This window comes from Bidens hawaiensis, unplaced genomic scaffold (assembly GCF_021521415.1).
Source record: "Bidens hawaiensis isolate Kalapana, Puna unplaced genomic scaffold, B.hawaiensis_p1.1 tig00042988_1, whole genome shotgun sequence".
NCBI classification, from domain to species: domain Eukaryota; kingdom Viridiplantae; phylum Streptophyta; class Magnoliopsida; order Asterales; family Asteraceae; genus Bidens; species Bidens hawaiensis.
The window spans coordinates 36,639-52,882 of NW_027497627.1; the positions used below are offsets into that span (position 1 = coordinate 36,639).

At 34.1% G+C, this 16,244-nt stretch overlaps 3 protein-coding genes across 3 annotated transcripts; 2 read left to right on the forward strand and 1 right to left on the reverse strand.

The window, feature by feature from the left end:
- Window positions 1-385: 385 nt before the first annotated feature.
- LOC143593995 (putative protein S-acyltransferase 4) lies at window positions 386-5,771 on the reverse strand. Its single transcript, XM_077073430.1, has 5 exons — window positions 5,715-5,771; window positions 1,802-1,996; window positions 1,375-1,683; window positions 1,069-1,290; window positions 386-994 (listed from the first exon to the last, which is right to left on the reverse strand). Exons 1-5 carry the CDS (start codon window positions 5,769-5,771, stop codon window positions 512-514), a joined length of 1,266 nt encoding a protein of 421 aa, XP_076929545.1. The 3' UTR covers window positions 386-511.
- A 2,801-nt stretch (window positions 5,772-8,572) lies between these two features.
- Window positions 8,573-9,450, forward strand: LOC143593996 (putative aquaporin SIP2-1). Its single transcript, XM_077073431.1, has 3 exons — window positions 8,573-8,860; window positions 8,933-9,193; window positions 9,298-9,450. Exons 1-3 carry the CDS (start codon window positions 8,573-8,575, stop codon window positions 9,448-9,450), a joined length of 702 nt encoding a protein of 233 aa, XP_076929546.1.
- Window positions 9,451-11,972: 2,522 nt separating this feature from the next.
- Window positions 11,973-13,788, forward strand: LOC143593997 (NADH--cytochrome b5 reductase 1-like). Its single transcript, XM_077073432.1, has 9 exons — window positions 11,973-12,112; window positions 12,195-12,336; window positions 12,464-12,554; window positions 12,662-12,739; window positions 12,839-12,919; window positions 12,996-13,085; window positions 13,188-13,253; window positions 13,336-13,422; window positions 13,508-13,788. Exons 1-9 carry the CDS (start codon window positions 12,010-12,012, stop codon window positions 13,598-13,600), a joined length of 831 nt encoding a protein of 276 aa, XP_076929547.1. The 5' UTR covers window positions 11,973-12,009; the 3' UTR covers window positions 13,601-13,788.
- The last annotated feature ends 2,456 nt before the right edge of the window (window positions 13,789-16,244 follow it).

Sequence of the window (16,244 nt, forward strand, 5' to 3'; positions counted from 1 at the left end):
ACTCTACGCCAGCCTCAACGACATTCAACCTGTCCTTTCAGGTTAAAATCAATAATATTTCTGGCCGCTTAATTACCACGCAGCCATCACAAATTCGTCATTTCGTTGCATATGCGAATGTGGTTGGAGTTCCACTTGGTTTTAATTTGTTGGCCTTCAAGTGTAACATTGGTGCTAAGGTGCAAGTTGAAACATATATATTGTTAATTTAAATCGTCGCTATACCTATCGTATAAGGTTATACAGGGCGTATAGCGTCTACATAACATACCACTAGTTTCAGTACAGATGAGTGCAATGCCTCTATTTCATTACAGAACAAAAGACCCAACTGTAAAACCGATTATTTTCGATTATAAGGGGATCACAGTCCTTGTTAATTTACAACCAAAATGAGTGTTCAAGTCGACATATAAATGGCGTCATTAAGCACCAACCTGCAAAACTATGAAAAATACCATCATTTCCAGCAATACTTTTTAATCTTCCACCAGATCACACATATATACCTCTAATCTTGATGAACAATGCGCGTATCAAATGTTATAGTTTCTTCATCGCGTATCTCATCAGCATTATTAGCACCACCTTCAGGCTTCCTTGTTTCTATGGCCATATCAGCAGCTGCAATATTTGTTTCAAACAGGAACGGAGAAGGGAGGGAGTCCGGTGCTCCATTCCCGAACTTACTTCTCATGTTCTCCTCCTCTGTGTCATCATGTTGCAAACTTTGTAAAATTTGAGGAAATGATAATCCACCCGCATCTGCAAATGTAGTTCCTGGCTCAATATCAATTTTTTCCTTTGGCGAATCCTCGGGATTCGAAGGTGTGGGATCCACCACTATATTGTCGTCTTCATGAACATAAGCCCGAAAATCGTGTAGTGAAGGCGGGATCTTGGCAAAAAAGACTTCTGCAAGATTATTTTTTACCCCCTTATGATATGGATTCTCCTTTTTACTATATCTATATCTGAAGTTTTCATGTGTCGTCTGCAATACGAGCATGTTTCAGATAATAAAAGATTTAAATTACACAACTTTTAAAGGGAAATATAAAACATTACCTGGTTTGTGCATATAAGATAGAAATGGAAGATTGTTAAGCCCCCAACAAACCAAACAGCAATGAAGCAGTAAACAATGAGAAAATCTGACAATATATCCTGTGACATAGCCTTCAAAATGTTGACTTTTTGTTGACTTAAGTTGACCCATGAAAATGTGAAAACATAAATGCACAAAACAGTTGATGTAGATAAAAACATGTAGAAGAATCGATAGTTTCGCTGCAGCCGCATTAAAAAAACCGTTATCTATTTTATTGAACAAGAACAAATGAATTGATCTTCCAATGGCCTAAGTTGACTTACTAGTCCAATGCATTGACCAACCCATGGACAGTGATGGTCAAACTTGTGAACACAATTGTTGCAGACAGAGCAGTGTGAGACTCGTGGAGGACGATAGAGCATACACGTGTCACAATATTTGACTTTGACCGTGTGATTGTTAACAATAACGTCTTTTGTTCTCGGTAATCTAAAATGAGGAGTTGTGCCACGAATCCACTCCATTGAAGGGGTGTGCATATCATATGCTTCATCAGGGTCAGGCGGTGATGCGTTTCTCGGGACTATTCCAGGATCTCTACTAGATGTCATGAACAGAAATGCAATATCCTGTCCAAACAATATAACTGATGTCACAAATTAATTATTAACCATTTAGTTCATTAGTTCATAAGTTTGTGACCGGTAGCCATAAATTAATTATCAACTTTAAAGCAGACTTGATTACCAAAAAAGTGAGAGCTGCTGCTACAATCAACACTCCATACCAGTAGCCATAATCTTGGTGGTGTTCCTTTTTATAATTAATGATGTTGTTTACTTTGATACAGAAAGATATTGCAGGACCTGCAACCAGGAGGAATGAGAAACACAAAGAAGCTACATCTGGACCAAAGATCAATCTTCCTCCACATAAAAATCTCTGAAACATTAAGCAGAAATGAAGATGTGATTTTAATACAAAAACGGAAATATGTCACACAATAAACAGAGTTAAACTGTAAAACTAGGCGTGTAACAAGCCAAGCCACTCGTGAGCTTCAATGAGCTCGAGTAAGTTTGTTTAGTAAACGAGCCCTAGACAAGCTTCACTTATCGAGCTCATGAGCCCAAACAAGCCTGCTATTTATATAATTTTTATTTAATATTTATTTATTTGATAATAATTATTATATGTAAATTATGATAAAAATAACCAAAAAATCAAATATATTATGTTATATAAAGTTATAATTAAATAATATATATATAAAATAGTTATAAATATATAAAAATAATTTAAAAAATAATAAACGAGCCCAGCCCAAGCCAAGCTCGAACTTGAAAAACTACTCATGAGCCTAGGGTTGATCAACGAAACCGGTTCCTGGAACCGAACCGGTGGACCCGAACCGGACCCGAACCGGTTCCTACCCGTTTTTTGTAGGAACCGGACCCTATCTGATTCAACCCGATGATCCGTGACCGGTTCTTGCATTTCTGAGTGAGGGCGGGTAGGAACCGGAACCGGTTCTGGAACCGAACCATCCGGTTAGGAACCGGTTCTAGCCGTTGGATCGATTATAGCCGTTGGAAATCGTTTTTTTGGCCGTTTTTTGACCGTTGGGGTCAAAAATAGCCGTTTTTTGGCTCCCCCAAGCACCCCACTACTAGTATAAATAGGTATTTGGTGTCATGGGTTCATCACAACACTCAAAACGCAAACCCGAAAGCAAAAAAATACAAAAAAACGCTATTACAACGTTTTGAGTTCTCTAATATCTTGTTTTCTCTTCTTCTATATTCATATTTGTTGTTATGGCTGCCTCACAATCATCGGTTGGTCAAGGTTTCAACGCCGAACCAAGTTTCGTTCGTATTGTACCTCATAATCGTAATCAAGAGATTTGGTGCAATTGGGATTTGGTTGAATTGAGTGACCATTCATTGAAGGCTCGGTGCAAGTTTTGTGGGGTTTATTTAAACCCACTTTCGAATTCAAATTTGAAGAAACACATCGAAAAACCGTTGAAAAAGAACGTCGATTCGCAACAAACGCAAATGGATAGTGAAGGCGGAATATTTACATACCAAATTGATCGAGTTCAAGATCGTATGGCGAAGTTTGTGATTAAAGAAGCTTTGCCGTTTAGCCACTTCGACAACCCTCGCTTAACCGCCATGATTCGAGATACGCTTCAACCACAATACACTCACGTAAGTCGTCATACTCTTAAACGTTACTGTTTAAAATTGTGGAAGAAGGCCAAAGAGGTACTAATTGCATATTTTGAAAATATAAATACGGGAATAAACTTAACTAGTGATGTTTGGTCGGCTCCACATGGTCTACCAGAATCTTATCTTTGTGTCACCGCTCATTGGGTAGACCCGTCATCGTGGGAAATGATGAAACGCACCATTGCTTTCGAACTCTTTGAGTATCCACATACGGGAGATAATTTGTTTGAAATTTTAGATTATGTTATAAAAACTTATAAACTAGAAAATAAAATATTTTCAATAGCATTTGATAACGCGTCGAATAATACATCGGCGGTTGATAAATTAAAATTAAAATGTACGCCGATTTGCAATGGTGTATTTTTTCACTCAAGGTGTGTTGCACATATCATTAATTTAATCGTGCAAGACGGACTTGCTTCGGATGAGGTTACATCGGTTATAAACGATTTTAGACTAATGATACATGAAGTTTTTAAGAAAAGTAAAAAAAGACAAATGGAATATAGAAAATTTTGTAAAGATACGGGAAGAAAAGCTTTAGGAGCTAATTGGGATGTACCTCATAGATGGAATTCCACTTGCATAATGTTTCAAAGTGCTTTGGAACAAAGAGAAACTTTACAAATGTTTCATTCTAGTCTTGCCGAGAATGATTTGGCAATCCCATTTTCAAATGAGAAATGGGAAATTATCAATGACTTATCGACTTTTCTTGAAGTTTTTAAAACATCAACTACGAAACTATCGGGAACGTATTATCCGACAAGTCCCTTGGTTCTTTCGGAGTTATTTTTAATCGTTAACAATCTTAAAGAATTTGAAAATAAAAGTCCGATGTTTTCAAACATCATATTACCAATCAAGTTTAAATTAAAAAAATACTTTCTTGAATTGCCACCGGTTTTTACTTGCGCCGCCGCTTTAAACCCAATGTTAAATGTTACGGGGGTTGAATGTGTCATAGACGAAATTTTTTCAGCCTTAGATATGCATGAAGTTGACCCAAACTTTTCAACAGAGACAAAAAATTATTTTAACTTGAATTTTAAATTTATGTATGACTTTTATTTAAATAAATATGGGTCAAACATACACATGCCTATGCCCGGGGGGTCTTCATCAAGTTCAAGTGCTACTAGAGTACGAGATCCCATGATTAGCCTTATGAACACCGTTCGCAACGTAACGGCTAAAAAACAAAGGGGTAACACCCCTTCAAGCGAACTAGGAAGGTATAGTGCAAATGATTACTCTACCGGTTTATCCGAAGAGGAATATGGCACTTTTGATGTTTTGGCTTGGTGGAAGGTAAAGGAAACCGAGTTTCCGATTCTTGCCACCATGGCCCGTGATTTACTAACCGTCCAAGCTTCTACGGTAGCTTCGGAATCCGCTTTTTCTCTTAGTGGCAGGGTAATATCGGTGAGAAGAACAAGACTAAATTCGGAGTCGGTGGAGATGTGCATTTGCTTAAAGGATCACTTGGACTCAATCGATCGTATTCAACACGTAACCACTCTCGAAGATGAAACACCACTTGATGTTCGAGTGCACGACGAACAAGAAGGCATTTCTACAAGTAATTCCGAGGAAGAAGTCGCCGCTCAATAATTACGACGAACAAGAAGGCTTTTCTAGAAATAATATGTCACAACTTTATATCTATAAGTTTAATGTTTTGTTAGTTTGTTTTTGAAGATTTTAAAACATGTAACCTTTTTTTTTGAACTTCTTAAAGTAAATAAAATGAATTTTATGTTAATTGTTTTTTTTATTTTTCATGTTATACAAATACGAATCGTAGTTTAGAATCCAAATCGCAAACGAAAAACGAAAAAAAAAAAAAATTTTTTACACTGTAACCGGTTGGAACCGGTTACAGTACAGGAACTGGGTTAGGAACCGGTAAGAACCGGTTAGATAGGTTAGGGGTCCGAGGGTGGGAGAACCGGTTCGGTTCCCTAACCGGTTCGAGCCTGGAACCGGTTTAGAATGGGGTTTTGAATATAGGAACCGGTTAGGAATCGGTTCCGGTTCCTAGTCCCAAACCGTTTTGAACATCTCTACATGAGCCCAGCTCGAGCTTCAAAAGTAGAGCTCGGAACAAGCCGAGCTCGAGCTCTGTATAAGTTAAACGAGCCGAGCATGAGCCTAGTCGAGCTCAGGCCGGTTTGGCTCGTTTACACCCACCTTAAAGGGAAATCTCACAGAAAATCAATTTGGTTTCGGGTTAAAAAAAGTTTCATGAGAAATGAAGTTGAAAAGTGTAATTTGAGAGAAATTTAAATAAAAGCAATGCATGATCCCAAATTCCTAATACAACTATTCTCATATAAAACAATTTCAAATAACACTAATGGATCAGAGAAATCAAAACCGCAGTAATTCCGAAATATTAAGGGAAATGCAATTACATTGCTTCCTTTCCAGACTTGATATTGTCGTTTCGGTTTCTTCTTCTCTTCTGCCATCAAATACTCGAACTCCAAATTTCAACTAACATCAGAAGAGATTATTTGGAATATGAGAGCAATGATTAAAGTCAAAGAGTAATGACAAATGAAACCTCGAGAATTATAAAGTATGTATGTTATGGTTATGGGTTTGAGTGACGGATTAACCCATAATGGAATGTTTGGCTTATGTGGCTACACGTACAGCTAAACCTTCACTGTCCCTAGCTCACTACTGCCAACAAGGTGATGGTACGGCCAATGCTCCAGTTTTTGTAGCCTCCTTCACGCGGGTACCGTTACATTAATTGTCTTCAACCTTACCCCGTGTTAATATTATGGGTTCTGTTAAATATACCAAAAGTATACCAAAGTCATTAATGATGTTTGATTCCAAGAAGCTTTTTTGCTCAATTTCCAAATTTCACAAAATTCAATGACATAACTTTGGTGAACCAATCATGAACACATCTCCCAAAAATTCAACTTTTAATTATTAAGTGTATTATTTATTTTTTTATTAACTAATATATTATTAACTTTTTATTATTAAGTTTTTTATTAACTTTTTATTATTAGGTGCATAATTTATTCTTATTATTATTAACTTATGTACACATGTTTTTATTAACTTTTTATTATTAACTTATATATACATGTTTTTATTAACTTTTTTATTATTAGGTGTATCATTTATTCTTTTTTATTAACTTATATATACACATTTTTTATTAACTTTTTATTATTAAGTGTATTATCTATTCTTTTTATTAACTTTTTATTAATTTTTAGGTGTTCGGGTCCCATGAAGAATTGATGAATTGGGTACAAAACTTGGCACGCTCTCTTGGTGTTGTCGTCGTCACTAAAAGATCGAACAAATATCCTAATGGGTTCGTGTATAAAGTTGTAATCATGTGTGATCGTGGCGGAAAATATAAATTTAAGGATTCAAGTAAAGTTTCTGGCACAAAAAAAAACTGACTGCCCATTCGAATTAGAAGGGAAATATTCAATAGAAGACTAGTAATAATTCATAATTGTATAATAAAATATTTAATATACTATTATTAATACTAGTATTGCAAAAAACTAATTACAATAGTCTTTAAAAAACCTAATTAAAAAATATATATTAGAAGTTTAAATAATTATTATGTAATGATTAGTAGTTATATTTAAATAAAATAGAATAAAAATGATGATTGATATGATTAGTAGTTGATTGAATGATTAGTAGTTGATTAATAGGGTTGACTTGGTATACCAAATAAAAACTTTTGGTATATTTAAAGCCCCCCAATATTATTTGTTGTTGTTTAGGATTTTGGCTTTTAATAAGAGTAAAAATAAATAAATAAATAAATAAAAAATGAAAATAACGCTCTTTAGTTTGGGAATTTTTCTAATCAAAATTGGAATTGTAGTTAACTTTATTTAAAGTAATTTATATATAATATAAAATTATTACCATAAGATAAATGGTATTAAACATTTAAGAAAACGTAATTTATACATTTATAACAACATTGTTTTTTTTTTACCCTTTTGTCACAGAATATATAACATCAATATCAATAGCAATTTTATCTGTTACAAATCACCTTCTATAAAAACATATTTGCGTAGTAAAATCTGATAAAAACTCACCAATTGCTTTAAATTTTACAATTTAAATTAAACCAGAAGGGAGATAGTGACGTAGATGAATAAACAAATAGGATTATTCTTGTTTTAGATTATTAAAAAGAATATAATTTTTATTCTTGTTTTAGATTATTAAAAAGAATATAATTTTGTGATACAGACAAATACCATAAGTGTATTTTTGTCCCAGACACTAAATTTTATCTTATTAATCCCGAATCAAAATGATTTTAACCCAAGAACAAAGGTATACAAATTGGATTAAAACGAACTAAAGAAATCGGACTAGTAGTATAATGGCTGGCAAACAAACGAATACATCCAGAATCACTAATGAGGTGAAACTCGAAAACCATATGAAATGAATATTGAGAATAATGAAGAAGAAACTGCTGCACAGCGACACCCCTCCCTTCTTTTTATTTAATACATCAGCCCACCATTCTATTATTAGGGTCAATGTATATAATCGACTGCAAGCGTTCACAAGTCAAGCCCATAATAAGTCTAAATCTAGCGCACACGTGCGTGTGTAGCCTGGCTTAAGTTTTAAGTTCGACCCATACTTTTCTTCGTCAAATCCAACGTACCAAATAAACAAAATTATATTAAAACAATATCCTCTTTAATATTTTCAATACTATTTGCTATAGAATTATAGAATTGAAATATTCATACATTTCTAACAATTTTGGACTTATCGATAGTCAAAACATATCATTAAACTTTTCTTGTGTAAACGAACCTTATTTGTTAATATAATAAAAAAAATATTATAATTTTGATTTCAACTACGTTTTAAACATTTTTGTTTTTTAAATCAAGAGTTCCAAAACGACTTCAAGTATATATGCAAATATGCAATGTTATTTTGATAGATAAAATATGAAAATGTTTACAAGAATATTCAATTTTTTTGTTAACTTATAAACTTAAATAAAAATAACATTGTACGACAATTTCTGGGTTGGTTGGGATCCCAAACTTTGTTGAAATCATATTCAAACAATCGGTTACAATGGCTGTTATGGTGGATTGGATCATACACTGATCTCGGAGAAGAGAAGACAATTGTTGATCTAATCAAATAAATTCACTAGAACCAGATCCAATTCATCAAATTCAAACCACTCCTGGAACGATCGCGTTGTAACAATAATAATCGTTACAAAATGGCGGGAATGGGGCAGTTGATTGTAACAGATACGATATTGACTTTCATGTGGGTTTGGGCGGGTATTATCGTTAGAATAATCGTTCAATATTTTAACACGTTGCGCTGCAATGATTACGTGTCTGAAACGTTTAAGTGTTCTCTCACCGTTGCTAACATGTTCTTATTCACTTATTTGGCTAAGCTCACCAATGGCGCGGCTTACAATCCGGTTGTTGTTTTTATTAACGCGGTTAATGGAGATTTCGTCACCTTTCTCTTTAATATTGGAAGAATCCCATTTCAGGTTAGTTACATGTTATTAGAAAATTGGATGGTAATATTTCTTACAATGCACAAATGTATATGTGAATGTTAGGTGTTTGGAGCGGTCATCGGGGTGAGGCTTATTCTCGAGAAGTTTCCTGAACTATGGCGTGGGCCCGAGCTGGTTGTCGGCCTTAATCAAGGTGCATTGACCGAAGGGTTGTTGACATTCACACAAGTGCTGATAGCACTCGGTCTTGACAGAAACATTCGTGATAGTTTCTTCAGGAAAACTTGGATGAATAGTATTTTAAAACTTGCTCTTCATATACTCGGATCAGATTTAACTGGCGGATGCATGAATCCGGCTGCAGTAAGTATTCAATAAAGCTTTCAGATGTTATATGAGGAAATAAATATATGCAACATGTTTATTGAAATTTGCATGTTGACACTTTTTTTTTAAATATAAATTAGGTTGTCGGGTGGGCGTATGCTCTTGGTGTTCATAAAACAACGGAGCATATAGTTGTTTATTGGTTTGCTCCTATTGAGGCAAGTCTATTGGCTGTATGGACGTTTAAACGTCTTGTACGCAGGCCAGAACCAAAGAAACTGAAGACTCACTGAAGGTGGTTACATTTTTGCATAAACGTGATTTGTCTGCATATATATGCAATAACGAATCCATATACAGAAGTGTACATGATAGATTTTCTTGTTTTTCAGTTATATTCATTTCATCTTCAAGTTAGATATACTTTCCTAGTCAAACAAGTATTTTTGAGTATTCAGAAGTGATGTATACTTTGGCAATAGAAAACAAAAGGTGAAACATGAAAATTGAAAGGATAACAATCTATTTTATAGTCTTCACAAACAATGTACAGTCTTTACAAGGACATCCACCTAAGATGCAACCTCATATGTAGCTCTCTAATACTCTTTTTTTCATTTACACAAACAAGGACCTTAATGTGATTCATTGGAATGAAGTATGATCACATGTGGGTTTTGGTTTGATATCATACCATATAAAATTCAATATGAAGCATCAAGCTAGCTACCTAACTACATAGACATAGCCACATTGGGTCTTTTAACAATGTATTAAGTTGTAGATGCAACCATGAACCATGCAGTGCCACCATCAAATGCACACTTCTCTGGCTAAATTAACTAAAAATGAAATCATGCAAATATGTAATCACAATGGTTCGTCTTTCAAACGCAAAAATATTAGACACCACAATATATTCGTGACACTTGCTAGAAAAAACGACTAGAAACATGTTCATGCCTAGCAATTGTTGTGTGACAATCAACATATTACATATATTGGAATCAACCTTATATCTGGTTATGATCACGGGTGATTTAGCCTCACGTGCTTATAGTTGACGATTATAAAACACTAGGAACGGGCCCAAATGGGAAAAAAAATACTTTGTCTCTTAGGGTTCTTCATCTCACATTTGTTCTTTGGCTCCCAAATCATGAACGAGTTAGTTCCCTACATTTATCCTTTATATTTCCATGTACACTGAATGCAGTAACTTAAGATGCGCTTTTTTTTATACCATCTTGACTCTTTGCCTACTTATCAGACAGTGGCACTATCCATGACAATTGGGGAGAGCTAGAATTCAAATGTCTGTGTTGTATTTTTAAAATTCATCATTGAATGGATTCGATTATGTCTAAGAAGCATAATCCGGGTGACACTTCTTTGATTTTCAATTTTCATATAGCCATATTCCATTTTTGTGGCTAGGGGCCAGCAATATTTACCTTTTCTGATTTGTATCTAGTAACAACCACCTTAACACTTTTTATTAATAGTTGAAATATTCATTAACTATCGTCCTTTTAGTCGTGTATGATGTATCTTTTAAGTTTTAACTGCATTTCTGTAGTTGATTATATTAAATTTTTATTTTTATATTATTTACTTCCTATTTTAAAAAGGCTATTTATTTATTTTGTTAGTAAAACATATAATCATTTTTAGGCATTTGGAAAAAATGTTAAAAGCATGAAACAAGTGTTTATATCACTAGCTCATAACATGGAACATGCTGTTCTGATTCGCATAAGTTTACTTTTGTTATAAATTGATTAATATTTAAAGATTTAAAGTTACAAGTTCACAAAGGTTTTTTAATTATTATTATTGCAAAATAATCATCAACTACTTTAGTAAACATAAATCAGTGATTTTCTATGAATTTTAAATAATGTATTTATTTCCAAAATGAAATAAATACACGATGAAAAAAGCATAAAGAATAAAAAGTGCTACTATAAGTCTATGACTATGAATGCGGTTAGCATCATTCACGAGTCAAGCCAAGCCAAGCCAAGCCAAGCCAAATTGGTTTAATAAAAATACAGATTTCGCTTAGTTTCCTCTCCTTGTTTAGATTATTAAAAGTTAATAAAGAGAGAGATTCTGATGCAAATACAGGGTTGAGATTAAATATCTGATTTTAAACTAGTCAAACAATCAAGTCAACGAAGAAGCCAAGCCAAGCCTCGTTTAGGAACCCGAACCAATTCGACCCCGCAAGCAATTACTATTTCATTGTCATCCACCACGCTGCTATCCCTAGTCCCTATGTAGGTTCCAATTCCAAACTTTTTATTTAAATCAACCAAACCCACCCTATTTTATTCTTCATTGTCATTCCCAGCAGATCTATCTATTTAGAGATTACTTCCAGGTAAACCCTTATTCTATATCGTTTCAACTCTTGTTATGTTGCTACCAAGTAAATTATGTTATGTTGCTAGTCTGTTCAATTACCTGATTTCAGCTGTTGATGATACTTAACTGGATTGATTGTACAGTTTGAAACTAATTGTCTCATCGAATTAGACTGCTAGGTTACAACTTTGTTTAAGTTGATTATGACTATACATATCAATCAGTTCAAATTCAAATTAGGTTATTCAGTAAGTTCAGATCGCTTTTTTCTTTCCGATTTTAAATTAACCGAATTCACACTTGTCTAACCTGACCGAATTCAATTCGGTTAAAACGAATAGTCTGTAGATCACACATAAGCTATAAAAGGTCCTGGACAACATATCGTTGAAATTTTTGTCTTTATGGCAACCGTCTCTCAGATAAGATCAATTGATCTTGGAGAATAATAATATTGTCCGATTCTTTACTCCTAGTGGAGCATGGATTTCTTGGAAGCAAAGGAGATCCAGGTTGGCCTTGCGGTTGCCGCTGTTGTTGTTGTTGCCACTGCAGCCTACTTTTATTCCTCCAAGAAATCAAAAGGTTTATCAATTATGATAACATATTTTTTTCTGGCTTTTCATATATTATCTTGTTTTTTAACTCCTTTTATGTTGTTTAATAGGGAGCATTGACCCTGAAAACTTTAGGGACTTCAAGCTTGTGAAGAAAACGCAACTTAGCCATAATGTAGCCAAGTTCAGATTTGCACTTCCTACACCTACTTCAGTCTTGGGCCTTCCCATTGGACAGCATATCAGTTGCAGGTATATGTGATCTCAATACTCAAAAGTTTATCTTTGTTGTTCTTTAGTGAACGGCGTATTTAAGTATTTATAAAAAAGATTTGATATGCTTGTTTATTTCTATCATTTACCTTGTTTTGTACTCCAGGGGTAAAGATAGTCAAGGAGAAGAGGTTATTAAACCATACACTCCAACCACCTTAGACACTGATGTCGGATATTTTGAGTTGGTCATTAAGGTACACATTAAACTATGAATTTGTTGTGTTCACTTCGCTTTAAAATGATATGTTCATTTTTAGTATTCTAGTATGAGTTGTTAATATGATGCTGTATGTGTATGTAGATGTACCCGCAAGGTCGGATGTCGCATCACTTCAGAGAGATGCGTGAAGGTGACTATTTGTCTGTTAGGGGACCCAAGGTACCCGCACTTCCCGTTACTTTTACTTTTACTAATCTTCTAAACCACCTGACGTTGTTAGCAATAATAATTAATCTTCCAAAACTTGTATAATTGCAGGGGCGTTTCAGGTATCAACCTGGGCAGGTGAGAGCTTTTGGAATGCTTGCTGGGGGCTCGGGAATCACTCCTATGTTTCAGGTATTTGTTTATTTATTTGTGAATCTTATATAGTCTAAACAAACTGGTTTATCTTATTTTTGTGATTTCTATGTAGGTTGCTAGAGCTATTCTAGAAAACCCGAAAGACAAGACCCAGGTGCATCTCATCTATGCTAATGTCACATATGATGACATTCTTCTTAAGGTAATTATTATTGCACAATTGATCTATATTGAGATAATAAATTTGAAGATGAGGTTATTAAATATTGTATATTGATATGATCGTCTCGTTGGTAATTTTCAGGAAGAACTCGATGGGCTTACAGTTAATTACCCTGGCCGTTTCCATGTGTACTATGTATTGAATCAGGTATATGCATATAATCAAATTTATTACTCTGCCAATTTTTGTCTTATCTTTTTTATAAATTTATTTTATTAAACTTTTGCAGCCACCAGAGGAGTGGACCGGGGGTGTTGGTTTTGTATCAAAAGAAATGATCCAAGCCCATTGTCCTGCACCAGCATCCGATATTAAGGTATGTTTCGAACCGATTTCCATCTTTCCAAAACCTTTCTTTGAAAAATTGTCATATAAAACTAATAATATTTCTGAATATGCAGATTCTAAGATGTGGGCCACCACCGATGAACAAGGCCATGGCCGGACATCTAGACTCGTTGGGATATTCATCAGAGATGCAATTTCAATTCTAAACATATTGAGAGGGCCTTTATGTATTGCTATACTTCACCTTTTCATTGGTTCGATTGGGAAAATTAGACTACATTTTGACACAGCACTTTATGCTTCGAGACTGCTTGTTAATCTTCAGTGTACTCTACTCACAATAAGTTTTTCCGTTCTAGGTTACCATAAAAACATGTAATTTGCATTTGTTTTCCGAATGCTTTTGAATGTGAACTTATGGGCAATGAGTAATCATGTATCAGTAGGGGTGAGCATAAACCGGGTAAGACGTGAGTCCCGAACTGATCAGACCTGGTTATATTACAATAGGGTCGGTTCCCGGTCTTGAAAATACCAATAACCGGGTCAGGTCAGGTATGGCAGGTAAGACCCGTTTGGTCCTTGGTATCATATGTGTTAATAGGGTTGTTCACGAGTCGAGCCCGAGTCGAGCCAGGGTGTTTTCGAGCTCGGGCTCGAAATTAAACGGGGTAACTTAGTTAGGCTTTAGCTTGATTTTGAAGTTAAACGAGCTTAAGATCGAGCCCACGAGCCGAGCCATGACTCGAGCCGAGCCAGAGTCGATTTTGGCTCAATTACAAAAATGATCCAAATCAACCCAGAATGTTTGAAATCAACTTTTTATAGCTAGTTTTAATCGAGCTTTTTTTGAGCGAGCCATGAGCCCGAGCTTCGAGCCTCGAGCTTTTTGAACAGCCCTATATGTGTATGACCACTATGTGAGATTACCAAAGCCTGGGGGGTGAGCAAAAAACCGATTGGCGGAACTAAAATCTGATGACCACCTTCTAATCTTTAGTCTACTCTGCTCGCAATAAAGTTCTATAATATCAGGTTAAGGTTGTTGCTTTTAATTTATTATTCCGGGTTAATTTTTGTCTAGTCCGAACATTTCAAGTCTAAATGTTAAATCAAAGAACCCATAATCGAATGAAACTCGTATGAAAAAAGTCAAAAACCAACATTATAAGGTCTTCTAAAACCGAAAGTCTGGAATTTCGGTTTTGTTTGTTTTAGTTTGAGCCAAAATCTGATTCATACACATACCGACCAAATCACCGCTTATTGTCATCCTTAAACTTCTATTTATTAACCGTGTCGAATCGGTTGGAGATAATTAACTTATAGATATGTCAATGTGTGGGGCTAGCTCACTTGACAGAGGCTCTTGTCTCTTAGTGGGAGATCATGGGTTATAACCTAGGCAAGACAAGTGATTATAAATATGGAAGTTTGCCCTTAAAAACAAAATTTAGCTTATATTTATATATGTGAGTCTTCTACGCAAATTTAATGCAGTTTGTAATTTAATCGTCCCAAATTTTGAACAACGAATGATTGCTCCAATGATCGATGTATGAAAAGCTATGCTTAATAATTAATATTCTCATAGTCACATTATAAGACAAACTATAGCAAACATAGTATTATTTCAATATTGAAATATGATGCGTGGAACCATGCTCACAAAAAGCATAGATATGATTCAATTACACATATAAATGAATTTTCTATTATCAATCAATCAACTGCCTGCATATGATCGATAACAGTAATTATTAGTGACAAATCTACAAAGTATAATTACAAAAATGAAAAATGAAGTGGTGTTAAGGAACCATAACTTAAATTCTTTCATGTTATATCCATCAAATCATTGTTTTCCTTTTTTTGGGTTTTGACATACTTCCCTTTCAATTTTTTCTTTATAATGTATTTTCGTAACTTCTTAAAATTCATGTCAAATTATTAGTATATATGTTATTTTAATGGCAAAATATGCCATATAAAAATGATATTAGAAAAGGCTAACTAAGCATCAAAAAAGCCTAAACAACATGAATAGAAGTAGAATTTAAAGTCACTTGGTTCAAAAGCCTAAATTACACATTCATAGTTTTTTAAGTAGATTTGTATGCTTTGTATATTTAACTTTTATCATATCATGTCAAGAAATCTAAACTCAGTTATTCATGTTAACTGTAAATTTTAAAATCTAGTTAAATAAAAGATTTATTATTTCTATATATTATTAGTCTATTAACCTTTGTTATTTATGATTTGTGATTTAATTTTGAACTTGACTTCTTTATACTTTTAGTATGTGTGTATACAGGTACAATGATATAAAACATGAATAACAACAATAATAAAGCAAAAACATGAAAAATGCAAAAATAATAATAAAAAAAAAACTTTAGAAATACAATGACAAAAAACATAATAAAAATATAAAGCGCTAATCCTTTAAATATTTCTTTAAAAGAAAATGATTGATGCCTATTTTTTTTAACGACCAACAAAGTCCAGCCACCCAAATACACCCATTGGTAAAAAGTCATCCACATCTGCTATCGTTGACAGCGTTGGTGACCCGGCCTGCCACAAATTTAATGAGGTTGGTGACTCGGCCTGCCACCAATTTAACGAAAACTCATCACCCGAAGGCCCACTACGATAAATCAATCAAATGATAATTTTCATTTAAAAGGTCTTTTTATTTTCAATTTCCAATTGCATTATACATCATGGTATAACCAAAGAGTTAAATTGTCATTTGAAAAAAAGTAAAAATAGCAACACGATTCTCACATTAGGGAAAACAAAATTTATATTGTACATTATACATTATGGTAGGGGGTTTGAACC

Bases quoted from the DNA above. Each gene is read 5' to 3' on its own strand.
- LOC143593997 (XM_077073432.1), top strand. From the start codon at position 12,010: ATGGATTTCTTGGAAGCAAAGGAGATCCAGGTTGGCCTTGCGGTTGCC. The intron at 12,740-12,838 runs GTACCCGCACTT...GTATAATTGCAG, and splicing joins TGTCTGTTAGGGGACCCAAG to GGGCGTTTCAGGTATCAACC. The intron at 13,086-13,187 runs GTAATTATTATT...GGTAATTTTCAG, and splicing joins ATGATGACATTCTTCTTAAG to GAAGAACTCGATGGGCTTAC.
- LOC143593995 (XM_077073430.1), bottom strand. From the start codon at position 5,771: ATGGCAGAAGAGAAGAAGAAACCGAAACGACAATATCAAGTCTGGAAA. The intron at 1,997-5,714 runs GTAATTGCATTT...TTAATGTTTCAG, and splicing joins AAGTCTGGAAAGGAAGCAAT to AGATTTTTATGTGGAGGAAG. The intron at 995-1,068 runs GTAATGTTTTAT...CTCGTATTGCAG, and splicing joins ATCTTATATGCACAAACCAG to ACGACACATGAAAACTTCAG.
- LOC143593996 (XM_077073431.1), top strand. From the start codon at position 8,573: ATGGCGGGAATGGGGCAGTTGATTGTAACAGATACGATATTGACTTTC. The intron at 8,861-8,932 runs GTTAGTTACATG...TGTGAATGTTAG, and splicing joins TTGGAAGAATCCCATTTCAG to GTGTTTGGAGCGGTCATCGG. The intron at 9,194-9,297 runs GTAAGTATTCAA...AATATAAATTAG, and splicing joins GATGCATGAATCCGGCTGCA to GTTGTCGGGTGGGCGTATGC.